Below are 27,805 nucleotides of genomic sequence, written 5' to 3'. Positions count from 1 at the left end.
AAAAATCTGCTTCATTTTTATAAATTTCTGTCAAATTTCTTTAGAGTCCTGGCACATACTTATCGTCCATGTTGATACTCTGAAATGTTTAATAATACATCTTCCTCTAGTACAGCCTGTCTGCTCTGTTCCACACTACCAGGACTGAGCTAGGGATTCCAAAGGATCTATGTGGGGTCATATAAAAGTATTGCATAGTGAAGCCTAACTAGCCTCACTGCCTGATACCCCACTTTCCTACATGCTTTAAAAAGGGAGGTTTCTATGCAAAAGGTCAGTTTTGCAAGGTAGGAATGGCAGTTTAAAATTGCACACATGCTGCAACGGCAGGGCTGATGCTTGTTTTTAAAAGGGCTACTTAAGTGGGGGGGCACAAAAAGTGCTTCAGGTCCACTAGTAGTATTTAATTTACATACCCTGGGCACATGCAACATCACATTATTAGAAACTTACAAGAATATTAAGGGCCTTATTGCGAGTTAGGCGGTTCATTGGTCCCATGGTGGCAGCCCGGGGACCGGCAGACTGGTGTACAGCCCGTTGCATTAGGGCTGTGGCGGTTGGACCACCACAGGACTGCTGCTGCAGCCAGGGAGGTTAGTGCAGCTGTCTGAGGCCCCTAATATGCTAGAGGTGCTGTTGCAGCACCGCCATGCATATTAGGACTTTCCTCACCACCGCACTTTTCATGGGAGTGCAACCGGCATGAGAAGTGTGGCATGAAGAAACAAAGAGGGCTCTGCAGGTCCCCTTGTGCCTCTGCCCCATGGGGTGCATGCACGGGGACAGGTGGTGTGCCCCCCTGTCTGCATGCACCCCCATGTTCCTGCACATAACGAAATACATTATGCGCATTTCGGTCCGAGCAGGAACATGCTTTGACGTTCCCATTGTGGTGCCTTTTTCAAAGGCACCCCTATGGGACCACCAAAGAACTGCCCACCAGAGTACAAAAGAGTTGCACTCTGGCGTGTGTTTTTTCATTGCTTTGGCAGTGCGGGCAGGAAGGCAGGTTGGTGGCCCTATTCCCACACAGCAAAAGTCTTAATAAGGTCCTTTATGAGCCAATTCGGTGTAAGCCAATTTAATCAAATTTAAGGGGTAGCGCACAATAGCTATGAAACTGGGCATGTGGATAAGAATATGGATGCAGAACAAGTACCATCACACCAAGGTGTCCACCATTATACTATAGAGAGGCACAGGGCAGGGTTCCCTCCTGCCTCCCATGTTATTTGTACTGGAGACAGAAGCACTGTCTTTACTGTACAAACAAAGACATGGACACTGGGGAATCAGAAGGGGTGGCCTATCTAACTTCATGTCATTGTACGCTGACAAGGTCATGCTCCCAGTCACTGAGTCATGCATACCCGCATTACCTTGCAATTCTTTGGGTAATCACTACATATATCTCTATCCCGGGATTTGAGTTTATCTGATGAATTCAGTGATATTCCTCATTATTCAATATTTGTGGGTAAATCCTATTGGCTCAGGATTGTTTGCACTACCTGGAAATACCTACTGCACACACATAGGTGGTTTTTCATATCCATACTCTGAAGCATATCATCTAGGGGATCCTTGACAGATTAATAACATGGAAAAAGTTCCCACTTCTAGTTATGCGAAGAATGTGATTGCCAAAAACATACATTTACCTAAACTCCTATATGTATTCTAAAACTCCCGATATTGTATCCACCGGTAAACATTCAAATGCATTGGCTCATTAGAAGGTAGGAGCATCTTGTAAGACAAGACCCGTAAGATATACATTAATTCAGTAGACATGCATAAGGAGGGGTGCTCTCAATGCTCAACAACCTGCACTTTTACATGCACCTTCAGCTGCATTGGTGGTGTGCTAGAGCATACAAATATGCATCATTTACCATTAAGGAAAGGGGGGTGGGATGCTGAAGCAATACAAAAATTGTACATGTGAACCACAACTATTAGTTACTCTGCTGTTTAGCATACTCTTGCCAGTTCTACAACTACTGAAATGGATTATTGAATAATACTAGATTAACTTACTTTATTATCTGGGAGAACTATATTGTGCTGTTTGTGGTTATTCTGGTGGCGAGGAGGATTTAATGGTAAACTCATTCCAGCTAAACACTTCGGAGCCACCGCCCACTCCTGCACCACTGAACCTCACCTCCGCCCGCCAGATTATGAGTAAACTAGTAGTCTGGCAATAGGGCGGCCTGGCGATCCTGCAGTGGTGCAGCTTAAAGGCTCATATGTGAGCCTTGAACAGCATAAGTCTGGCAGTCCACAAACTGCCAGACTCACGGTGGCACAGCGGTGGCATTCACGCCACCCCCACACTGGCGGTCCAATGGCTGGTGTAGAACTTAGCCGGTCAGACTGCCATAGCACCGCCGCAACTGCCAGGGATCAGAAAATCCTGGCGGGGGCCCGGCGGTCTGAGGACCGCAATATACTTGGTGGTGCCTTGCAGCACAGCTAATCATTTTACAACTTTCCCCACTGCCAGCGGTCTCATGGAGGTTCTTACTCCATGAAACTGCTGGCGGTGAAGAAAGAAAAGGGGCCCTACAGGGCCCCCTTTTGCCCCTATGCCATTGGGGGGTTTGCAGGGGGACACATGTTGTTCCTCCATTTGTGCATGCACCCCATTCCTGCACGGCTTGGACTGCGCAGTCCATGCTGTGCAGGAACTTGCACTGGTGGTCCCACTTTGGTGCAGTTTAAAGCTTACATATGAGCCTTTAAACTGCATCGCGGCGAGACCACCACACCGCCTCCCCCCACCAGACTATTTCTCATAATCTGGCAGGTGGTGGTGAGGTTTGGGGGTGCAGGAGTGGGTCAGTGGCGTGCCGCCAACTCCTACACTGCCAAAACTCATAATCAGCCCGTAAGTGTCCGATTTAGAATTTGATAGATGGATCGCCCCATTTCGAATGTGAACAATATGCAGTCCACCTTATTGTAAGGACCATAGAACATAATGCACCTGTAATAAGCCGGACAATATATCCATTAAGTTTCTGACATACCACCCATCTGCCAGACTCTAAGTCAAGCCCTAAATTTGTCTGTCTGTGTACTTTTCCTCCCAACAGCATTGTTCAAATACCATTCATGTATCAAATTCATTGTTAACATTGAAAGGACAACCAATGTCATTTTATTAAACTTTTAATGCATTCTGTGCATTTCACAGAGGATTAGTTATACAATGCAAAATAAAGATGACATTATGATATATTTTAGCAGACTAGAACCTGTATAGTATAGCACATTCCTATTTCTTAGAGCCTGTTAGTTCCATGTTCATATGAGTGACCTAAGAGTATAAGGCTCCAATGGATATACACTTGTTTGTATTACACTGAAACTCAAGCGGAAATTTTCTTGCGATGATTAAGAGAACTGGAGGGCATATTAGCAAGAACCTCGTTAAAATTATCGCCGTTTTAGCGGCAGTTTCCTGCCGCTAAAACGGCGATAATTTTAACGAGGTTCTTGCTAATATGCCCCTACATTCCCATATCTGCAAATTGTTCACTAAACGAAGGAAGTATGGTGCGCCTCGATTCCGCAGGCACTTATGTACACTATATGACCAGTGCTTAATTTGAGGCCGTTTTTGCAGGTAGGGCCCACCAGCACTACTTTTTTGAGGACTGCCATTTATTTTTACTCAACATTGTTTGATCCAGAGCTAGAGAGCGAAACACAGAAAAAAGGGAACGAAGGAAAAAGAGAAGGACAGAAAAATAGTGACAAAGAGAAACCTGCAAGAGTGATGTAAAGGGGTGGGGAGTGTTGGGTGGTACATTAAAGAGACATGAGGTGGAAGACAGACTTATCAGCCTTGGTATTCATCACCCTGACCTCCTATACTGCTGGCCGCAGACTTCTGAGGAACAATTTTGGGCAAATGGCCAATTTATTTGGAAATTAAGCACTGTATACAACTATATATACACTGCACAACTATAATACACTTAACATGTATTTGCCTTTAAGCATAATATTTTGTAGGTGAACGTGAATATTTCCATCTTTGTATATTTGACATTCACTTAACTTTAAAGAGTTTTAGATTTGGAACCTAAATGGTGGTTACTGATATATTGAATGATTCATGATGATCTGCAATTTTCAACGATTTTTTTTATGTTTTCAGGATGATTCTGATGTGGAATGGAAATTTGCAAGAGCTAAATTGTGGTTTTCCTATTTTGAAGAGGGAAGGACTCTTCCAGTGCCCTTTAATCTCGTACCAAGCCCTAAATCCTTAATTTGTATTTTACTAAGAATACGAGAATGCCTTTCCAGATTGCTCTCCTGTCATAAGAAGGCATATCGGGAAGATTCAGAGATGAACAAGGTAGGTTTTATTACCAACACATTTTGTACTGGTTGTACTGGATGCAAATGTTAGCGGAAAACTCAGCAAAATGGAATTGAGAAATGTATGTACAAGCAGCAAAAATTGTGATTCACATTTTTTGAATTAGAACAATTGGCTAGTTAGGAATTGCAAACCTGCGTGTGCCTGTAACATATAGAGATTCAAAATGAGCTGATTCTTAAAAATATGAAATCAGAAGCAACAATCTGGAACAATCCTCAAAGAGTAACCATCGCATCAGCAGTTGCTGAAGATATCACAGAACTACAAAGCGTGTCAGCAGTCATAGTCAGCAATCCAGGAGTGGACAGGAGAGGAGGTCAGGGTATTAAACAAGCATTTGCAATGCAATCGGTCTCGCCATTTGGACCTTATAAGCAGTGCTTAGTTTGTGCCGGTGGTTTCCGATGCTGAGCACCGGCACTTAATCATTAACACAGGCGCTTGAGCATCAGTTAAGTTAAGGAGACATTCATTTTTGGTAGGCAGAGGTCGATTAAGTGATTCACCCAGAATCACAGGATGTTGAGCCGAAGCAGAGTCTCAAACCTGGTTCTCAAGCGCCGAGGTCAGCAGCTCTGGCCAGTATGCACCGTCCTCTCCCCACTTGTATGGTTTGTTGTTTCTGTGGAGAAAAGGGCTGGTCAAAGCTCCCTCCTCACGAGAGCCCCGGCACTTATTTTTACAAATTAACCACTGCTTATAAGTGTTAAGCCATTTAACAAATATAACATTTTACGAACAACGTACTTATTTTTAAAATACGCATTGAATTGCTGCTGCAATCAGCTACTAAAATACAATATTTTAACACTTTCAACCAAGCAGCATCATAGAATCTGGATTGGATAACTGGGAGTCTGTAACTTATATGTTACAAGCTACAAATTGTAAGTGTCCGAGATGCGACCATCTGCAACAAAGTGTGTTACATTCTTGCTTCACTTTTCCTTTGTATCCCTCCCTTGGTCTTCTCTGCCTGGAACATGGAACACTGTACCTGCGTTGTACGTTTGATGTTCCATGTTCCAGGGTTGGCAGTTGAACTGGTAATCCCTGGCTTTTGATCGTGCTGTGCCTATTTTCAATACTACCAATAAACTAACCTATTCCACCTACGTGTTTATGCCTTTCACTCAACAATTTGGCGACGACTGGCTGAAGACTTCACCTACCACGTTTCGATGAGGCACAGGTCAATTGGAGTTTTCCGGACCCGATCTCTACATCGGTGAGAGCCGCTGGTTGCTGTGTTATTCCCCGCTTTGCTCGCTGTGCCAGCCTGGTGAAACCCCGATATTCTGCTCGTTTTCTTCAACATTTCACAGAATTTTGTCTCATTTCCAGAGTTTACAGAGTCCACCAATATTTCTGAAAACATCATCACCTTGCCACCGATGTTGCTAGGATACCGGCTGTGACGCTTCCCATCCGTCAGCACAGCGGTTCCGTCAGACGCTCGTCACTACTCTACGTCTCTTCCTCTGATTTGCTGCGCCATGCGTCATCACACCGACGGCCATCTTAGTTAAGATCAGAAGCTACTATTATTTAAACTGTGCTCGGCGGCAGCGGCGGTGAATTCAACTTTACTGCGGTCTTCATTTGCCGTTCAAATGGAACATAGCGGCAGCGGAAAAATGTACAATCTCACTCTATACAGTGGTAAAATTGTATTTATGTGATGCCTTTAAGTTATAACGAATTTTACCATTATATCACAGGGTGATGTGCACACCTATTTGATTACGCTGTTTATGTTTGTGCACTCCTTAATAAGTTCAGCAATTGCACACGATAATGTGCACATCCCTCTTGAATATTTCATGACAAATTAGTTTATTTTACCATATTTTCACATGGTGTTGTGTACATCTAAAGTATATTAGCCTACTGTACTTCATGCTAGTTCTTGTGGCACATATAAGTTAAAGGTATAGTGACAATTTTTATGTATTACATTTACATATTACAGTATATGTACCGGTTTGCATTTTGCAAAGAGATAAGCCTGTTCTTTTCGGTGACAGGCACACCCGGACTATCAGTATCATACTATATACTTTTCTAGATTAACTTTTATTATTCTTTTGTTTTAACTTGATATTTTGAGTCTTTATCACAATGCAATTTGATCCACCATCTAAATTTTTACAATCGAAAGGAGAACCACCTATCCCTTGGACTAGAGTGAAAGAGGAGTTTTTCACATTTCTTAAAGCTATAGATGGAGAACGTATGTCAGCCGAGAGAAAAACAAATATTTTTCTCCATTCCCTAGGTTCAGAAGGACAATTAGTGTACAGGACTCTCCCTCCTGTCAGGTCTGGTGATGACTACAATGTATATGATGAGGCTGTTTTGCGCATAGAGGGTAGATTTAAACCTACTACTAGTGTAGCACTCAATAGATTCAAATTTTACACTAGAGCTCAAGACGAAAATGAAAGGTTTGATGAATTTCTCACTGCTCTTCGTGCATTGTCTCTACATTGCAATTTCGGTTTGATGACAGACGAAATGATCAGAGACCAGATCATTGTCCACATCAAAAGCAAAAAGGTTCAAGAACCGTTGTGGATTTTGGGTGAGCCCAATTTGGAATTAACCATCAGTACAGCCAAGGCTTTAGAGCAATCCGATAAATGGATTAAATCTCTTAACAAAGAAACCAAACCCATTACATCTAGCGAGGTTAGTGCTGTTAACCCTAGTACATCAAAATTAAATTACAATTACAAAAGTAGCAATAAATCTAAACAGTTCTATTGTTATAGATGTGGTAACCCTGATCATATAGCTTCTTTTCCCCATTGTCCTGCAATTGGTAGAGAATGTAACAAATGTGGGCGTACAGGACATTTTTCGAAGATGTGTAAGAATGTACCTAAATTTAGTTCAGATAAAAATCTTCCGTCTTCCTCCTCCATTGCAGGTAAAGGTAAAGTTTCTTGTGTTTCTCATAATATCTCTACAGAGGATCAGTCTCAGGGTGACATAGAGTCTGGCATTGTAGTTTCACTTCAAGATACCCTTGATGAATCAGAAACTGACAAGATCTGTTCCCCCAAATGCATTGTGTATATCATGGAAAAAGAGTTGGAACTTATGGCAGACTCCGGATCCCCTTGGACCATAATTACACAGGATTATTGTTCAGAATGCCTAGGAGAACTGATCAAATTCAATTCCCTCTGCAAACCAGATATTATTGCATTCAATTTTGACGGTTCCAAAATTGATTTTATTGGATTCAAAGTTGTACCTATCAAATTTAAAGGCAATTCAGCTGTCATCAAACTATATATAGCTCTCAAAGGTGTCAATGTTTTAGGTTGGCGTGACCAAGCTAAGTTGGGCATTGTCTTAAATCCTAGAAGCAAAGAACCTGTTTCTGTACTTGCATTATCACTATCTTGTACAGAGGTTATGGACTTATTTCCTCAGGTGTTCTCTGATGAGTTAGGTAAACTCAAAGGTTTTAGCCATAGGATCAAAGTCAAAGCAAATTCTGTTCCAGTAAAACAAAAGTTAAGAGGAGTCCCTATCAGTATTAGGGCAGAGTTAAAGGACATATTGGACACCATAATTAAAGATGATATTATTGGCCCGTAAGCCAGACGAAAGTATTCAGCTATGTGTTGATTTGAGGGCGTTAAATGCTAATTTAGTTACCGACTGTCATCCTCTTCCCAATATCAAGTCAAGTCAAGTCAAATCAGCTTTATTCGGTGCATGTAAAAGAGAACACCATAAAAGCACGCTAATACACAATGAAATGATATGTATGTTAGATGGTGCTTGTGTCTTTTCTACCCTGGACCTTCGGCCTGCTTATCACCAAATTGAGCTCACCAATAATTCCAAACACTACACGACATTTATCACACCTCATGGGTTGTTTCAATTTAAAAGGATGCCTTTTGGCTTAGCTGCGGCCGCATCTGTGTTTCAGAGAGCGTTGTATCATATTTTCAAAGATGTGAGCATGTTTGTTAAGTGTTTCCAAGATGATATTCTCATCTTTTCTAAAAATGTTCTAGATTGAGTAAAAGTGGATTAACGCTTAAAGCTACCAAATGTAAATTCTTTTGCAAATCTGTAAAATACTTAGGTCATACTCTCTCTGGTGATGGTGTAGTACCAAAAAAAGCGTTAGTGGATGCCATCATAAATGCACCGGCTCCTGACAATAAGGAGAAACTTCTTTCTTTTGCTGGTTTATGTGAATATTATAGTAAATGTATACAGAACTTTGCTACTAAAATGGAGCCTCTCAGAGAGTAACTAGAAAATCATCTGAGTTTATTTGGTCAGAAATGGCTTTCAGGGAAATCAAAAAAGAGATTGTTAATGCACCTACACTTAAGTCCTTTTGTCTTAATAAGAAATGTATCATCACAGTGGATGCCAGCCTTTACGGACTGGGAGGAGTTCTTAGCCAATGTTCTGGGAGAGACGAGTGGTGTGTAGCTTTTGCTTCAAGGACTCTTTCTGTAACTGAAAGGAGATATGCTGTAATTGACAGGGAATTACTAGCATGTATTTGGGCTATCGAACATTTCCATAATTACGTCTGGGGAAGTAGATTCACACTCAGAACTGATCATAAGCCCCTTGTTGGAATATTATCCCCTGGGGGTGGTTGGAACTCTACTGCCCGCATAGCCCGCCTCACATCTAGTTTACAGGAATATGACTTTGAAGTTGTATATGTCCCAGGCAGGAGCAATATCACTGCTGATTTTCTTTCTACATTACCATGCTCAGATGAATGTGTGTCCACGGTTATACAGCATGTGGATATTATTGCCACTATAAAGGATTTTGTTTCTCATGAGTTTACGAACCTGTCTGAAAGTGAGTGGACAAGGGAAATGAATGATGATGTTTTGTGTCAGCAGATTTTCCAGTATATAAAAAAAGGGTGGCCCAAGGAAAGACTTGCTTCTGCTGAAATTGCTCCTTTTTGTCGTATATCTTCTGAGATTGAAGAAATTGGTGGTCTACTTTTCAAAGGGGTTAAGCTATTCCTCCTGTCAGTAAGCAAAAAAAGATTTTGTCACATTCACACCAAGGACACTTGGGTATGTCGCTAATTTTTGGTGGCCTGGGCTTGACAAGATGGTAGATAAGACGGTCAGGGAGTGTCCAGAATGCATTAGCAGCGACAAAATGCTCCAAGTTTCTTCTGCTCCTCTCAATCCTGTCTCCTGGCCAGTTTACCCTTGGCAAAAAGTGGCTTTTGATATATCAGGTCCTTTCAAACAATTGCCTTTGAATGCTCGCTTTGCTTTAGTCATAGTGGATTACCACTCTAAGTGGCCGGAGGTTAAATTTGTAGCAAATGCTTCATCTCAAGTGATTATTACCTTTTTCAAGGAAGAATTTTCTCGTGAAGGTGCACCAGAGGTGATTGTAACAGATAATGGTATTCAACTCACGTCACAGGAAATGAAAGATGTTTTTCACTTGTGTAATATTAAACACCATACCACGTCATTATACGAACCAAGAGAAAACGGTCAGGTAGAACGTTTTAATTGTGTTCTTAAAGATGGTATTCAGTCAGCTAATGTATCTACTGAGCCCTGGATGGATGTAGTAAGGAGAAAGTTATGGGTGTATCGCATCACTCCACATTCCGTAACAGGCTAAAGTCCTTTTAGACTATTGAAAGGTAGAGAACCCTCTTCTGACATCTGTCCATGGTGGATAAAGAAGATTATTGTGAACAATGACACTCTTGATGTTAACCAAACGTGTGGAAGAAAAACAAAACAAAATGAAATAGTCATTTGATTAAAAAATGAAATTCAAAGTTCATGATTTCGAGGTAGGAAAGTGGGTCAGAATCAAGACACCTGTTTTTTTGGTAGAAGGCTACTTCAAATTCTATCATCCCATTAGGATTGTGAAAGTTTGTAAGAACAGTGTCACTACCCAGGATGGTAGAGTATGGAATGTGAGAAGGGTTGCTAAATGTAAAACTTTACACAATGCTGATTCATCTCTCTTACGCAATTCAGATAATGTTTCCTGTGATACTTCTCAGTCTACACAATCTGTAGCATCAAGAGTCAAAAACAATGTTCGTCCCCAAAAAATTACCTGGTAGTTATTTAACTTGATCTTTATGTTTTGCTTTGCTTTGTGTTAGAGGTGAGATGTGTCACATTCTTGCTTCACTTTTCCTTGGTATCCCTCCCTCCCTTGGTCTTCTCTGCCTGGAACATGGAACACTGTACCTGCATTGTACGTTTGATGTTCCATGTTCCAGGGTCAGCAGTTGAACTGGTAATCCCTGGCTTTTGATCGTGCTGTGCCTCTTTTCAATACTAGCAATAAACTAACCTATTCCACCTACGTGTTTTCACTCAACAAAGTGCTGTAGCAGTTTAAGAGTCATTTTCAGCATCCATTCTTTTCACGAGGCATGCTTACATTCATTCATACTCACACAAGTACTGCCAGTGACACGAGAAACCCCTGCTGCAGGACCTAATGCGTTTAGCCTGATCGTGTTATTAAACACATGGCCATTGAAAGTCGAGAAGTTGCACACAAAAAAATTGAAAAAAGCTGTGACTCAAATCAGTCTACTGATATGAAAAAAAATTGTTTCATTTTGCCAACAATACACTTTTGGAAATACTAATATAATGAAATGTTCACAACTCGCAGGGTGTATATTTGTCTTTTTTCCAGGACTGAAACTTTGTGACAAAAAGTTGGAGCGAATGGGGTGGGTGGTGGGAGCCCTTCGTTTGCCGCTTCCTGTTCTCACCCCAGCACAAGGGAATGTCAGGAGTTTTTTGCTAATTGCCAGACTGCTCCCTTCACGTCACCAGCACACAGCAAGGCTCATTCAGGTGAAGCAAGACGGAGAGCCTGGACATTCAAAGGTTCTTCAGGGGGATTTTCACCAAGGCGTGGACAGCTGAGCTCTGTCATGCTATGGACGCCCGACCTTTCAGGAATAAATGATTGCGAGAATAGTGACACCTGCGTTACCCCATTGCGTTGAATCAATCCGCACTATGGGGCAGATTTACAAGACCCTTGCGCCACTTTTGCGTCACTTTTAACATGGAAAAAGTGATGCAAAAGTGGCGCAAGGGGCTTGTAAATCTACCCCTTTGTTTAGACGGGTTAACGCAAAGTGCCCTAACCTTTCAGTTGAGGTCAATAAAATAAAAGAACTATAAGAGGTTCAAGCTACATGTAAGTAGGTCCCCGTGTCTAGGTGAAGGCTGAGCGAGGGAAATTAATGTAAAATTGACGAACATGAAAGAGAACGGTATTTCCTAAATTAATTATGCATCCAACACAAAATACACTACATACTGAACGGGCGCACCCATTCATTGTTAGTCACGAGTTATTTGCCCAGAGTCCTTGCCGAGATTCGAACCGGTTCCCCAGATTCAAGGTGGGCTGCCCTAGCCGTAAGGATACATCCTCTAAGAACGATATCAGTATATGTACAAAACTCAACACCCCCCGAATTCCGCATTGGCCGCAGTGTAAATAAAACCGAAAGCACAATATATGCCGATTTGAAGGAAAAGTGGGGAAGGTTCAAAACATTCTTTGAAAGTCCGACTGCCAAGTCTGAGAGTCACTGCAGGGGATGGTACTGGTCCCACAAGAGGGCAGACAGACACTGCACGCATTTGCACCAATGGTGTATAGTTAAAGTGAGTACCCAGTTACTATCAATGCTAACAATGGTAATTCGTGTGAATTTAACAGCTCTGGATGAATGACCAAACATCTCAAAGTGAGCGCCCTGTGAACAAGGGAAAATAGTTATGATTACAGTAGGCCCGGTTTCAGGATTTTATTTTTGGGTGGGCCAAGGATGCATTTGGTTGGGCCACTGTGGGCCCAATTCGTTGCTTCTTGTGGTAGCCTACAAGCCCTAGATTACATCATATCTACTTGCAAACAGTCACCATGATACAACCGATCGATTCTGTGTGTACACAGAGCATGTGGAGAGTTATTTGAAAGTAAGAGCAATGTCTGGACCTAAGTGCAAACCCTCCAGTATATTTCCTGCTATAATCAATGTTTTAAGTTTGAAGGTGATTTTACTATTATTTTTTATGGGAAAACGGCAAGTGAAGCTGGATGGTGGCTGATATGGGGCTGGGGCCCAAGGTCAGCTATGAGATAAGGTGCCCCAGCCCCATATCAGCCACCATCCAGCTCCACTTGCTGTTTTCCCAAAACAATAGTAAAATCACCTTCAAATTTAAAACATTGATTATAGCAGTAAATATAATTAGCACACACTTGAATATGTTCCACAGTTACCCTAATGACCTGATTGCTAATTAAATAAAACCAGAAAGGCCATGACAGGGCCGGCTTTAGGGCTAGTGCGAAAGTCATTTTTGGCACCCCACCAATTACCTCTTTCTCCACAGATACCATTACTACCACCCTCCAACAGTGCCATTCATCTCTCCGTAGCCTCTCTCATATGTATTTCATTTGTTGTATAGCGCTACTTATATCAGTGTAGGGTGTCACAGTACTTTACACCACATAACCTTAATGTTAATGTTACTGTGATTTATAAAGCGTACGTATACCCGGAGGTGTCTTGGCGCATAAGCCAATGAGGATTACAAGGTGTAGGAATCACGTCATCCATACTGGTGGGCAGTATATTTTAAGAGGGTTTGGGCTGGGGAAGCCCAAACTCAGGATTTAAAGCATACCCCAGTGGTTGGGGGTTGGCTTTCCTAATAAAAATGTATATCGGCCCAAGCTCTTTTTACACAAGAATCTCTGTGACAAAGGCAGTAACCCACAAGCTATCCACATAAAATACAGCCTTTTTGTATTTCAAACTACCAACAGGCAGAGGATTGCTCTCCCCCAGGATCCTTAATCACCAGTTATCTGGACATTTTTATTCTTGTCTTGCATCCATGGCCATGATAATGATAAAAACTATTTAAATGAAGCATACACAAAGTATGTGCCTTGCTGGGCCGTTGAAGATTTAAAAAATAAAAACAAAAAGTAACACATTCTCTTACCTACTCCATTAGTCAAAGTTTGTGTCACAGCCTGATCTGATATGCAGCTGCAGGGGTCAGGAAAGGTGATTAGGAATAAACAAACTAATTTTCTCCAGCGCAGAACAGCAGGATGGTAGACAAGAGTTACTCGGTGCTAAATAAAGAATTCGTCCCCTTCACCATGCCCCTATTGTTCCTGCAGGACACAGCAGACCTTTCTAAAAGGAGTTGAGTGAGTGGTGATGGCTGTAAGAAAGAGCCCAGGCCACATCACTCAACTCGCAGAACAAGAAGGAAAACAACGTTAGCAATAACATTTTAAATTAAAGATGACATTTTGTATTGGTCTTTGCGCTGTCACTGCGAGGGCCAAGGCTCACGTTTGGGTGGGACAGGCTCATGTTTGGGTGGGCCTGGCCCACCCGGGCCCCCTCTAGAACCGGGCCTGGATTACAGCATATTTATGCAAAGGGAAGCACTTCACGATCACACCATGTGCGTCTCCGTGTGCGCGCTTCACAGGAAGAACAAATTCAGCACCTTTACATGCTATATAAAAACAAAACCCCTCACTTTAAAATAATACTATAATGACGAGAGGTACATTAAAACCACAATGGAGCCTGACCAGTTTATGGCAGATGAAAGCCCTCTGAAGTTGAGGCGTAGGCGTGGCTTCCCTGCTAGCACTGGACCAGTGACGTATGAAAACTAAGGTACAGTCTGGGTGGCTGAAGTCAGTCTGATGCACCAAACACTGCTTGCTAGAGCCACCTCGAACGTACCCGGCGCCGTGGAACATAGAATAAATCCGGTACATTACCCATAAGTGTGCACCTTTTAGGGAGGCAGATTAGTTATTTTCAGAGTTATTGAGCTGAAGCCTCCGGCATGCTGATCCCTCATTAAGAACAACAAGAGTCCTGCGCTGTAAACAGACACCTTCAAAGCCCCCAGCCATCGCCTCCTGATCTGTCCCGTATGTAATTGTCCAGCTGCCTTGAAGGTGGACGTGGCCGCTGAATGATGCATGTCCTCATGCTCGAGTTCGAAGAAACTCAATAAAGAAAATAGAACAGGTCCGGTGCAACAACCTAGTAAAGGGGCCAATAGCCTTGAGAGGAATGAAATGTCGGCATGGACGTACTAAGGAGGGGCTAACAAGCCTCATAATGAATCAACAGCAAGCATTTACACACAAGCCAATAAAAAAGATGGGCGGGGTTGTGGGCGGAGCTTCCCCCACTATACTGTATACAGCATCTCTCGACGAGACAGCGCATGCGCTGCCTAGCCGAGACCTAAAAATCACTGATGCACTTTAACAAGTATGAGGCAGACAGAAGGAGTGAGAGAATGGTCAGTCACACTAAGTTAGAGATACTAGTGGGAGAATGTCTGAACGAAACTAAAGAGCGTAGTGGTACTGGCTCCCTATCTCAGAAACAACAAAATGTCAAATATCGTCATCCATGCAGAAGAGGATCAATACTAAAGGAGTAGAAAACCATACCATGGATGAGGTTTATGTAAGGTGGTACAATTGACAGTCCTGTACAAGAGTGAGGCTAGACATTAGCTGGTATGTGCCAAGACCAAGCACTAACCCGCCACACCCCTCCCCCGAGTAGGAATTCACAAAGAGCACATTCCAACCCAAGGCAGTGACAAGACCAATCCTCATCAAAACATCTGCTTCTTAAAACACTCTGCTAGGTGAAGCACCCTTAATTATTGCAAATCCATATATGTGGAAAGATAAGTACCATACACTACACTTCAAGGATAAGTGCCAAACTGAATGTTACACCACACAGGAAGCACTTACATTGACCAGATACCAGCAAATCTGTTCATATATACATATCAGTCATACACATTGTACAGTACTTTACCGCTCCTCACTTAAAGTAGTTATGGGTCAATTAACCCATCCATGTTCACACGGTGTGACCTCTGTGTACACATGTAACAGTTCTGTAATTTCACATACAAGCATTCATTGTATGGCAACAAATGAGATCTTGTAGGGCAGCTCTGTATCATCAGAACATATTCAAAGTGTAAATATGCATGGCACAGTACACCACCCTCTGATATGCCCCTAGGCTCCTTCCTTATAGAACCAACCAGCGTACAAGCCTAAGAAGATGTTGCTGCACTATATAGCGAAGAGGAGAACAATCAAACAGCATAGACAACTGTGACTCCAGGAGTGTAGAAATCAATACAACCATCCTCAGTAAAAGCAGCAATACAGCAATACAACACCATCAGCAATCACACCAATGCAACACACCACCACCAATAGTGCACACTCATCTATACCACAATACACCACCCACACTAGTTCCACCACCAATACACCACCACAAATGGAAATATCATGACTAGCATCATGACCAATACCACCACCATTAAAAAACACAGTCTCCAATCACACTTTTTCATGTTCAGTTCTTTATCTTATGCATACAATACCACTATAAACACCTCTGATACCACCAATGCCACCACCACAAATACAAATATCATCAATACCACCACCACCAATCTCACCGCAAATATTACCATCACAAATTACACTTATAAAACATACTACAACCATCTGTGCCTCCACCTGTACCACTATCATCACCAATCCAATAACCAACAATACCATGACCAAACCCACCGCCATGACAATACCAGTGCCACCAATATTACCAACAGTATAAATATCAACACCATCTATACCACCGCCATAAATACCAACAACAATACCAAATTACCCAAAACCATTAGAACCATCACCATCAATAGCAAAGCCACAATACCACCATCATAAATACTGTCAATTAAACCATCAATGCCACCACTGACATCACCAACACCACTACGAAAACCATACTAGATACAGTACCATTTCCATCATAAGCACCACATTACCATGCCAACAACAATATCTTACACCCAAATTTACACAGTCACCAATACTACGCCACCACCAACACCCTGCCACCAATAACACACCACCATAAAAGCCACAGCCACCAATACCACACCACCACCAATATTAATATCACCAACAAAGGCCTCCAATATCATACCAATACCACCACCAACAATCCCAATATCACTGTGCGGAATGAGCCAGGATTCCCCATAAAAGCATACCCTCTACCTGGCTTATCCATCAGAGGTAACAGATGAAAAATGGATGCCCGAGAGAGAGAGGACTTGGCTGGATGCCTTGGAAACAGGGATGTGGTAGCTCTGGAGTAATACTAAGACTTTCAAGTTTGTACATAACTCCTTCAAGATTACACATAACTACTTCTGGGTGAATCATAAGTAGCTTCAACACAAAAGGTTGTCTACTCGATACTCAGTGTCTGGAAACTCATCGCATGGCTGCTTTGGCTTTTTTGGTGAAGATTCTAGTTCACAATTGATGTTTTGTTCCCCATGATTTGTTGTATTTCCTTATCCAAGCCCCTGGTTTAGGGCCCCTCCTACTTGGACCTCGTTTCCCTCCTATCTTATTCGGTAGTGCTTCTGTACTTGATTTTCTTTCTCTGGATCAGCTGCTCGTCATGCTGCTTTTGCGGTATTGGGTAGGCTCCTGGTATTTCTGATATTCACTAGAGTGGTACTTGCTATGGAGAGTAGTTAGATTGATTTCTGTTACCTGTTTGTGGTTTCCGACAATGTCTAAGATTTTGTATTGGTCTGTCATACTCTCCTACTGTGTAGCAACCAGCTACTGTCTGAGGTGTAGTCTTGCTTGGCCTAAGAGATGCTGCTGTGTTAACCTGAACAACGTCTGCAAGTACGTTTGTGTGTAGAGGGCATGAGAGACGACGAGATATGGCCGTCTTTGGTAGTGGTCTTCTGTCCTACCGGAATAAAGTCTTGAGGGAGATTTGGATTCTCACTGACTTCACTATTTGTTTTCTAAATCCTGGTAACCACTAATACCACCACCAGCAATGATACCACCTCTAATACCACCACCGCTATTATCACACCATCACTGTTACCAATAACACCACCACAATGCCACCATAATACTACCAACAGAACCCATACCACACAAGCAAAACCACCCTCACCACACTAAAAATATCACACTTTCCACAACTATCACCAAAGTCAAAGTGTCTGGGCTTTTATGAGCTATTGCATGGAAATATGTTGGTGCATGTCTGTGTTTGCAAACATTGTCACATTAACGTCAGACCTATTGGCTTTGCTAATGCTAGTGTTCCTTTGTCCCTGGTATGGGTATATTTGTCCATTATATGTAGCATGGGCAATGTGAACGGACGCAGGTGGGGGGCTGTATGCTGACAACCACATTGCCAGGAAGAGGCAGAAACAAGATTACTAATAAACACAAATGATTTCCTTCTCATCGTTGATCAGTGATGCAGCGGTAGAACTGCAAATACAATTTTCCACATCTGGCAGCGTAAGAGGCAGCTGCTGAAGCGATGTCAAAGAAGGACCTCAAAATGGGAAGTGGATGTCCACATGTTTCAATCATTATTTACAGCAGATAAACAGAATTAAATGGCATGATGAAGGGGATTCTGCAAAAGTGGGTGGTGAGCCAAGATACACTTATCTCCATCGGAAATGCAGCACCATGAAAGCTAAATCAGGAATTGACGACCATGGGGCTCTGAGGATATTTATCACACATTTTAGCTGCGACAGGATCATTAAGGCTTTTAAGCATCGGAGAACTTTGAAACAAATCTTTGTTGGGACGCAGACAGTGAAAGGACAACCTAAAATGTCAAATACAGTAATATTTAGAAATGCCACATGCAGTGTTGCATTTAGAGCAGCCAAATATCAATGCATCTCAAACTTTGGGACACTGACATGGAGTTTGGTCTCATAATCGAGAATAAATATTTTAAAGAGCCCTAAAGTGACATGGTAAATGAATATGTCATGCTTATAGCCAATTAATATGAAACATGAGCCTTTCTCTACTGTCGAATCTAGGCATCTCTAGACTCGTCTGAATTTCACCAAAACCTACATTACAAGCTTAAATTGCAAAGGTTGAGCCAGTCTGATTGAAGATGCCACTTGGTCCGTAGCAGCATTTTTTTTACGGCATTCAAATGAATATTAAATAATAAATATCAAATATGGGCAGAAGGAATTATGAAAGGTATTGAGTTGCCTGTATGTTTCCATCTTGCGTCTATATTTCACATAATTTACTCTGACTCCGACTCCGGTCTGTTTCAGTTACAGTTTTCCATATATTTACAATACTTTGTTTGCATCATTTGATACTGCTGTTAGCCTATGTAAAAAGCATTGGCAAAGCCAATAGGTCATTGTTCTTTTAATGAAAACTCCTTCCAAGATTGCCCTCGAAGCATGCACACGCTTCATGATAGATGGCCCTCGAAGCATGCACATACTTCATGATGCATGGCAGTCATTTTTAACTTACCAGTCAAAGATGGCAGACTGGCATGTTAAACATGTTGATTAAAAATGAAGGAAAATCGTTTCACCTTAACACTCTCAAAGGCTTCGGGTTTGCAGATGAATTTATTACTATGCTTCAGGCCAACTATGTCCAACCTTGCTCCAGAGTGCAACTCAACGGGATACAATCAGCCCCTTTTCTCCACACTAGGGGCACCCATCAGGGGTGCCCTCTCTCGCCCCTACTATTCGCCCTTAGCATTGAACCTCTGGCGCTGGCTATCAGGGCTAATCCAGAGATTCGGAGAATCACCTTTAGTGGTGAGTCACACAAAATCACGCTTTTTGAGGATGATGTCCTCTTGTCTCTCTCCGAACCAGCTCGATCTTTCCCACCTTTGCAAATGGAGCTCGGGAGAGTCGAAGCAGTGGCGGGTTTTAAGATCAATCTTGGCAAGTCATACATACTTAATCTCACTCTGCCGCAGGCAGATGTGCGTGGCCTACAACCTCGTACCCCTTTCCGGTGGGCCACTTTCTCTATACAATATTTGGGGGTTCAGTTAACATCCAGAGTAGAGGACCTCTTTAGGGCTAACTTCCCCCCCTGCTCTCATCCGCATTCAGACAGATCTGGCGAGATGGACACCTCTTTTCCTTTCCTGGCTGGGTCGTGTACACGCCATTAAAATGACCCTCCCTCCCAAGCTTCTATATCTATTTCAGGCCTTACCCATTGAATTAGAACTGGACTTTCTTCGCAGAGTTAAATCCATGATCCTCCATTTCATCTGGCAGGGAGGGCGTGCCCGTTTTTCTTTTGCCATTTTACGCCGGCCGCGATCAGAGGGTGGAGTGGGCCTACCCGATCTCGCGTTGTACTATAAGGCTGCCCAGCTGAGAGTGTTGGTGGAATGGTCCAAGCTGGAGTCTAAAAAACACTGGTTACACAGGGACCGATGTGTGGCGGGAAGGTCCATCTGGGACTTGGCTTGGCGACCCAAGAAAGATAGACCCAAGAATGTATACCATAGCACCGCCACAAACACCACCCTGAGAGTGTGGGACTCGTTAGCGGGCGACGAGCGGTGGGCTTCATTCCCTTTCCTAGTCACGCCTCTTCATTTTAACCCGGCCTTTCCTCCGGCCATGCACGAGGGCCCTTTTGATGCTTGGAGGGAGGGTGGTTACTTGGCCCTGATGCACCTTTTTCACAATGCGGACCGCCTGACATTTGAGAGTTGTAAACGAGATTGTGGTCTGGAGAACATAGAATGATACCACTACACACAGCTGCTACACTGGGCTCTCACTCCACGGGTAAGGGAGGCGGCACCCGCCTGCCCACGAGCTTTGAATCCTTCCTTGCAAAAGTCACCACTATGAAAGGTGTAATCACGTTCATATATTCTCACCTACTTTCCACTGTGCTTTCTCCACGTCCAAGGTACATGAGCATGTGGGAGGGCCTACTGCAGCGAGACATCTCGGATGGGGAATGGTCACGTTTATGGACTGACATCACGAGATTCAACCACTCTACAGAACTCCAAGAAGCCCATCTCAAAACCATGATGGATTGGTATCTCCATCCTTCCAAACTCAAACAGATTTTCCCTAATACCTCGGATAGATGCTGGAGGGGGTGCGGACTCCTTAGAGACTTCCAACACATATGGTGGGATTGCCCTATTCTACGACCCTTTTGGGAAGAAATACTATCAAACATTAAAGAAATGTTAGGCTACCCTATCCCGACTTCCAAGGGAGAAACCCTCCTAGGGCTTAGTGACCCAACACTCGAACACCAGTCCCGAGCAGACAAGGCAATCATGTGGTTAAATATAGGAGCGGCCAAGGTGACCATAGCCGCCTCTTGGAAACGTAGAGAAGCACCGGTGATCTCCCTCTGGCACTCTCATCTGTGGAGGCTACTCAGCCTCGAAAGAATGGCTGATATCTTCCGAGATAACTATAAGAACTTTGAATATAAATGGGGTGCGCTGGTTGCTTTTGTTTCACGTGGCTTGCCCATTGCTGCTTGTCCTTCTGCTATCAGAACATTGCATCTCTTTCAATTTTGACCCACCTTAAGCTTACTTAACATTGAACACATCACATAACTGAGCCGCCGTCATAATGGGGGGGGGGAGGAGGGTTTGTTATTCTTTTTTGGACTAGAGTTCTCTTTTCAGTGTTTTTATCTACTGCATATTGCTCCTTCCCATTGGAAGGGTCTATTTGAAACCCATCACAAAAGAAAGATGGGTGGGACAGCTAAATGTGTGCCCTACTTGTCTATCATGGAAGCTAGATCGTGGAGGAGTGTGGCTCAATGGTTAGAGCGGCAGACCCTGAAGCAGAGTTCTGGCCAGGGACCAGGGTTCGATTCCCGCCTCGGTGGGGCTCGGGCTCAATTTCCTCGGACCTGTCTATTCTCGCCACGGTGCCTATTCTAATCACGGGCCCCACGCTGCAACTCTGGGCAATAGCTTGCTTAGCCTCCACACCGGCCCCAACAGCGCTAAGGATGCCTGGCTTCACCCTGGGTGTGCCCAGGAGTGTACACTTCACAGGGAAAGCCAGGAGGGGTTCCGCAGCGGTATGAGTATCAGCGCCAGGAAACCGCAAAGGCGACGCCGCAAGGTGTCCGACTGGTGACAGTGCACTCTATAAGTACCTTAACATTTACATTTACATCATGGTCTGAACCCTTATGATATCAGGAACTGTACCCCTCAGATTTGCATCCCCTACACAATGGGGGTCGGGACACTGGCCGGGCAACATGTTATGGCTTCAACATTTATTCAGAGTTCTAAAGCAGAAACTCACTGCGTTGAGCGAGATGATTGGTATTTTTTTGAGCTGTATTGGAAAATCTTTTCAATAAAAATACGTTTGACAAAAAAAAAAGGAAAATAATATATATTTAAAAAAGTGTGTGTGGGTGCATAAAATGGAGCGAGTGCCCTGACAGCACTTTGCAGATGCTGGACTCTTTTATACATATATATAAACATATAAATGAAAATAAAAGTATAAACTAGAGCGGAGTAAGACTTGGGACGTGTAGCGGGAGGGGAGTAAAAATTGAGTGTGTGGTTTGGGGCACAATTTTTTTTTATTATTTTATTCAGGAGCGCAACTAATGCAAGCAAGTACCCTGGCAGAACTTTGCATCTGCCAGTCACTCATAAAATACAAAACAAATAAATGTATACAAAAATAAAATGTAAATTAGAACCAGGGTGCAGGCATGGGCAGGGAGCACTTGGTAGCCCGGGGAGGGGAAGGAGAGTAAAAACAGAGCCCAGCGGTAAAAGTACAGAAACAAACGGAGGAGAGCATATTAACACATGCTCTCTCATGTAGTACTAAATGCAAACTACATTAAAGAGTCCCATGAAGTCAGCAGAGGAAGGATAGAGCCCATCCAACCAAAAAAAAAACAAAACAAAAATGGTCTGGGTGGGACAAAGACAAGAACATAGAGGAAAGCTATTGAATCAAAAGCAGACAGCTGAAATAGACTACAAAGCCCAAAGCATCCAATCACGAGCAAGAGGCTAACTCAAAGCTCCCTCTATCGGGCTTATTTATGAGCTCCTTGTGGCTCTTTTACTCCGCCGGTCCGTCACTTTTTTGATGCACTGGTGGCATAAATAATACACCACGTTATGCCATATTTACAAAGTGACACATCTAGGCAGATGCGTCACTTTGTAAACGTCTGCGCTACATTATACCTGCATCAGGTATAATGTATGCAGGGTGGGTGTTCCCCCACAAGAAATCATCGTAGAAGTGGCTCAGTGAATTTTATCAGATTTCAATGCACCATTTCTAGGACGCCACTGCGTCAAACCCTTACGCCTGCCTCACAGCAGGCTTGAGGGTGACGCAGTGCAATAGGTATAGGCCTCCCCCATGCATTGCTGGAGTTGCGTCATGCTTGTGACACAACTCCAGCAATGCGTGGGATTTGCGCGGATGAATACGTCAGGATTCCTGACGTATCTGTCAATCCTTGCGACATGGAGCACCGTACAGTAAATACGGTGCATCCATGGCGTCGCAAGGAGGGCGCACTGAAAAGTGTTGCATCGCTGTTTTTACGCAGCGACGCAACACTTTTCATAAATGAGGCCCTATGTATATGTTATGTTATGCATTGGAAAAATTAAGCCTTGCCTAAATCTGAACCCAGACCTAAACCTGGGTTAATTCATAAATTATTTAATCTTTTATGATTATAATAAACAGTACTTAAGCAGCAAAAGAAATGGCCATAGTTGAAGAGGATTTTATTGCCAACAATTTAAGCACATGGTACAGCTCACGCAATGAGGCGTCAAAGAATTATTTTATCACAAACAAAGAATACTGAAAAGAATCATTTGTATATGGGAACTTCAGGAACAAGAGTCACTTTTCCCTTAAGCCCGTTATGTCAAGCGCTCTGATGGACAACAGTGGTTGTCATGAAAATGGATTTCAGGCCCTGTCAGAGCACTGCTGTGGTGGTGAGCCTTATATATTTAGACAGTGCAAACCCAGGCAGCCACAAAACCTGATGCGCCCACGCCCATAGAGTGAACGTGGCTTGGTGGGGCGTGTACCGCCTGTTGCCCTTTCAAGGGTTCTGTTTATAGAGAGCGAGCATAAAATATTGGTCAAAATCACGTTTTGCAATTTACTGCAAGAGATGGTGAAGACTTTCAGGACTACACTTGCAAAATAGTTCGAACTTATAAACGCAATTATTTTCATATAAAGGAAAAGGGGGTCGATATAGAAACTAGATCAGCCATGCGGCGTCTGCAGGCGAGTCTCGGGAGTCAACAATAATGATGGAGTGTTTATTCGTGGGTCATTCATCCTTTATTCATGCACGGAACAGACCTGCCCTAGCCAGGGGAGTAGCATAGTTCCCTCCAGCGCCTGCGGTGCTAGGGGTGTGGGGGGAAAGGGCAGCAAGCCTTCAGGGGACCCCCAATCCTTGGGGCGTCCATTCAGCCCAAGATCAATGAATATCTGTAGGATATGGGAGACCCAAGGACCCCTCTTCTCGTTCTGCAGAAGGCCCCGTCATTTGGCTTTAAGGCGCTGCTACTGCCTCAGCATCTTTCCCCAGCATCCTTTCCCACATCACGCTGGCTTCTGTGAGAGCCATCTCCGCCCGTGCTCCGCGGTGCCACGCGGCATTCATGAGGGGCGCCGACGGAGCTTCATTTCAGTCCGAGATTCTCTCGGCAGTATCACTGGGAGAGAAATACCATTACTCCACTATTGATTTCGTTTCTCCTTTCGGCAAGCCGGTGTTACTTAATCTTCAAGGTCAGAGGCTCTTCCCTGATGCAGCGAGACAGGGTCTCGCCTTGGGTGACCTGCGAGTACCTGTTTCATTGTTTTCTGAAATCAAAAGGCCAAGTCAATTTATCTTTGGGTCAAGAAGACTGTAGAAGGTGCCTTTAGTTCACTGGCTGTATTCAGCGCGTGAATCCTCGCAGCATCCGTGGCTTCGATGTTCAGTCCACAGTGCCTCTGCGGCGCGAGACATCAGTACTACAAGGAAATGACATTCTCTGAGGCAGATTTACAAGCCCCTTGCGCCACTTTTGCGTCATTTTAACATGGGAAAAGTGAGGTAAGGGTGGCGCAAGGGGCTTGTGCTTACCAGTGCCCACGAGCCCATTCTCAAAGGTTCTCTGTGCAAGAGTTTCCAGTCTTGATAATGACTCAGTTGTATAACGACAGGGGCGGCTGCTTGCTCCTTCTTTTTTAGCAGTTTTATATAGCGCGAACTCAACCCGAAGGTATCAGAGCGCTTTATATGAGCACCAGTTGCGTTACAGACACATTCAACTTTTTTTTTTTTAGGCAATGTGAGATTAAGTGATTTGCCCTAAATCACAGGATGTTGGAGCCTCCCGCCAGACTCGAACCTGGGGAGATATTACCAAGAAATTGCGATAATGATCGCAAAGCGCGCTTAGCGCTGTTTTCTTTATCGCCGGCTATCGCTGGATTTCATCGTGGAGATAACGCGTTATTATCAACGCTTTTCTCCAAGGCGATAGAAAATCCAGCGATAACGGCGAAACCCAGCAATAGCGCGAGAAATCCAGCGAGAAATCCAACGCGCTAATGAAAGGCTTGCTAATAGGCAGGTGAGGACTTAACCTTACAATCCACCTCCCATTGACTACAATGGTTAAGTCAGGTTTTTAGCAGGTGTTAGATTCCAGCGATATTTGCGGTTAGCGTACATTTTTTTATCGCTTCGCGGTCATTGCTAATAGGGGGAAGCTGGGTTTGAGACTGTTTTCAGTCGCTTTAAGTTGGGAACGCTTACTTTGCATGTCATTAGCGATATATATCGCTGACATGCAAAGCGGCACCAAAACGGTCGCTTTCGCCATAAAACTGTCGCTAACAGCTGTTAGCGACAGTTTGCTAATAGGGCGGTAGAAATATAGCCGCTTTAGCGGCAAAAAGTGTGCTAAAGCAGCGATAAGGCCCTTGCTAATATCCCCCATGTTCTGCAGCATCAAAGTCAGCCCCTCTGGCCGTTAAGCCACTCGTTTAACTCTGCCTCACACCTGCACATAATCAGGTTAATTTTCTATATCCCTCTTTTTCATTCAACATCATTCATTAATCATATGCAATACAGCCTATTTCCTTCTCTGGAGCAGTCTGCAGGTGGTATCCTGAGCCCAGTCCTTTCTCAGATGCACTCATGTGATGCACATTGCACACACACAGTTCACTTCCATAAGAGACATCTGCAGTTACCTCGCCCATCCCGTGTCACTACTAGAAAACACATTTTAAATTCTGCCTCACAAACACCCTGGTGTGTGGATTACCATTTCTGAACTTTTTGGAAGACTGGAACTATTATCTCTTAAATAGATTGATAGTAGTTTACTACCGCTAATGATGCTGGTCCCAAACGCATGTTTAATCCTATTTTCAGAGATGCGCATGCACTTACCACAAAAGTAGTGACGAAACCTCTTGTGTAGTGCAGAGTGTGGCGGCTCACGTGGTGGACTCATGCTGCGGCTTGACACATTAACACCAGTCAATCGTTGTTGTGCTTTTTCTCTGCATTGTTTTGCTTCTTGTGCTGTGTGTATGGAGAAGGACACATGCTGCCCGGTGAAGATGGATAATGCTGGATGGCGGGACACGACATGGCCGGCTTCAATGTGTCCCACTTGTGAAACCCTCCCTTTTGGGGGTCAGATCCTATAGGAGTTCCTTGGCCCCCAGATGCAACTTCTTCCTCTTTGCACCGGCTCCTCTGAGTTGTATTTAAAGGAGTAAGGGTGTGTTTATAATTTGCAGGGTAAATATAATGGGACCCCACCTTGAACCCTCAGAGTAACAATTAATATGAATATTCAGTGTTAATAAAAATGGTTGTACGTCCAACTGTCGACCACAGAAGTACCAAGTGGCACATATATCGAGGAGCACTATATCATCAAGGTAAGAATAAAAGTACAGAATTATTATTCTAACTTTACATCTATTTACTGTGATGATACAGTGAAAATCGATGCAAATGTGCAGGTCGATATTCAAGACTTGATATTTTGAGAGCACACTGAATGAAATATGAATCCCATACTCTGTAAATAACACGTAACAAACCAGCTCATCTAAAACTCCCTGTTTGTCGTCCGACATCACATCGTCATTAAAACTGCTGCTAAATCATGTTCTACCCATGCATAGCTGCAGATCAGAGGGTCCTTGGGGAAGTGTCCTGTGCGGCAGCACGCCTCACAGTAATTGGTTTCACTCTCTGTCCCTGTATGTGGAGAGGGTTTATATTCCATTATATCCTACAACATTGTCACAATGATGTCTTAAAGACTCTATTGCACTCCTTTTTCGCTCATAAGCTACTAGTGGTGCATATAAAATCCACGCGAAAATAACCCTGTGTGTCCCTACATAACAGTGCCTCAATTATCCACAGTGGTTTGAGTCGATCACCAATACTTCGATCCAGATGAACAAACATTTACATAACAGAGTGATTTATAAACTGGAACTTGAGTACCAAGTGTCAATTTCCCCTTAGTCCTATCATGTCAAGCGCTCTGATAGACACCAAGGGTGTAACGGAGGCCCCCGCAACCCCTGCAGTGCCAGGGGGTCCCCACATGGTTCACCTCAAAGGGGGCCCACTCTGGCTGGCCAGCTGCAAACAAATAAAACACGCAGAAGCAGCGAAGCAGTCAGAGAATGGGCCCCCTGAGGTTTTGTTACACCCCTGGATGAGCTGCTCTGTGTGTGTGGCACTCGGCAGCCCTATTGTGCACCAGCGCTAAAGAGAGAGGACAAGATTGTGCCGCATCTTTGTAGAAATGGTGCTTCCCTGCTCTTTCCCTCTCAAAACTCAGTGCAGCAACTTTAGAGGCCTCTAAAACTGAAAGTCAGAGATAGGGTGCAACAAATTGAAACATTGCTAAAGGAGCTCCACGGATAGTGCAACGCGGATGCAGGAACTCACAGAATACGATTCTGTGAAGGCCGGGCAGAAAACGCGCTGGATCGGGCCAAGCAAAACAATCTGCAGATAGTAGGTTTGGCTGAGATTTGGAAGGTCCCAACGCAACATTGAACACCGAGGTCTGGCTCCAGGAATAGGTTTCCTGGCAGGACCTATTGCCTAGTTTGCCAGTGGAGCCCACCAAGAAAGAAGCGATCACCCCTGAGAGCACCAGCCAGGCCAATGGCAGTGAAGACTCTAAACTATTGTGACTCCAACCTCATACTGTAGGAGGCCTGGTCCAGGAGCCCACTGATGATGCTCCCTCTAGAGTGATAATCCTTCTGGATATCACACTGGCCAGCCAGCACTGCAGAGCCGCATTTCTGAGTGTGACAGAGTCAGAGAGCA

At 43.7% G+C, this 27,805-nt stretch overlaps 1 protein-coding gene across 1 annotated transcript in view; it reads left to right on the top strand.

Annotated features, from left to right (window-relative positions):
* The window catches only part of TRPC6 (transient receptor potential cation channel subfamily C member 6), an 833,374-nt gene that overhangs the window by 672,915 nt on the left and 132,654 nt on the right, over positions 1-27,805 (top strand). The window contains exon 9 of the mRNA XM_085624063.1: positions 4,175-4,378. Coding sequence (XP_085480189.1) covers positions 4,175-4,378 — 204 coding nt within the window. The remainder of the gene's footprint in view (positions 1-4,174; positions 4,379-27,805) is intronic.

This window comes from Triturus cristatus, chromosome 8, assembly GCF_964204655.1.
Source record: "Triturus cristatus chromosome 8, aTriCri1.1, whole genome shotgun sequence".
Classification (NCBI taxonomy): Eukaryota; Metazoa; Chordata; class Amphibia; order Caudata; family Salamandridae; genus Triturus; species Triturus cristatus.
This window is presented reverse-complemented; position numbering and strand designations above follow the sequence as displayed.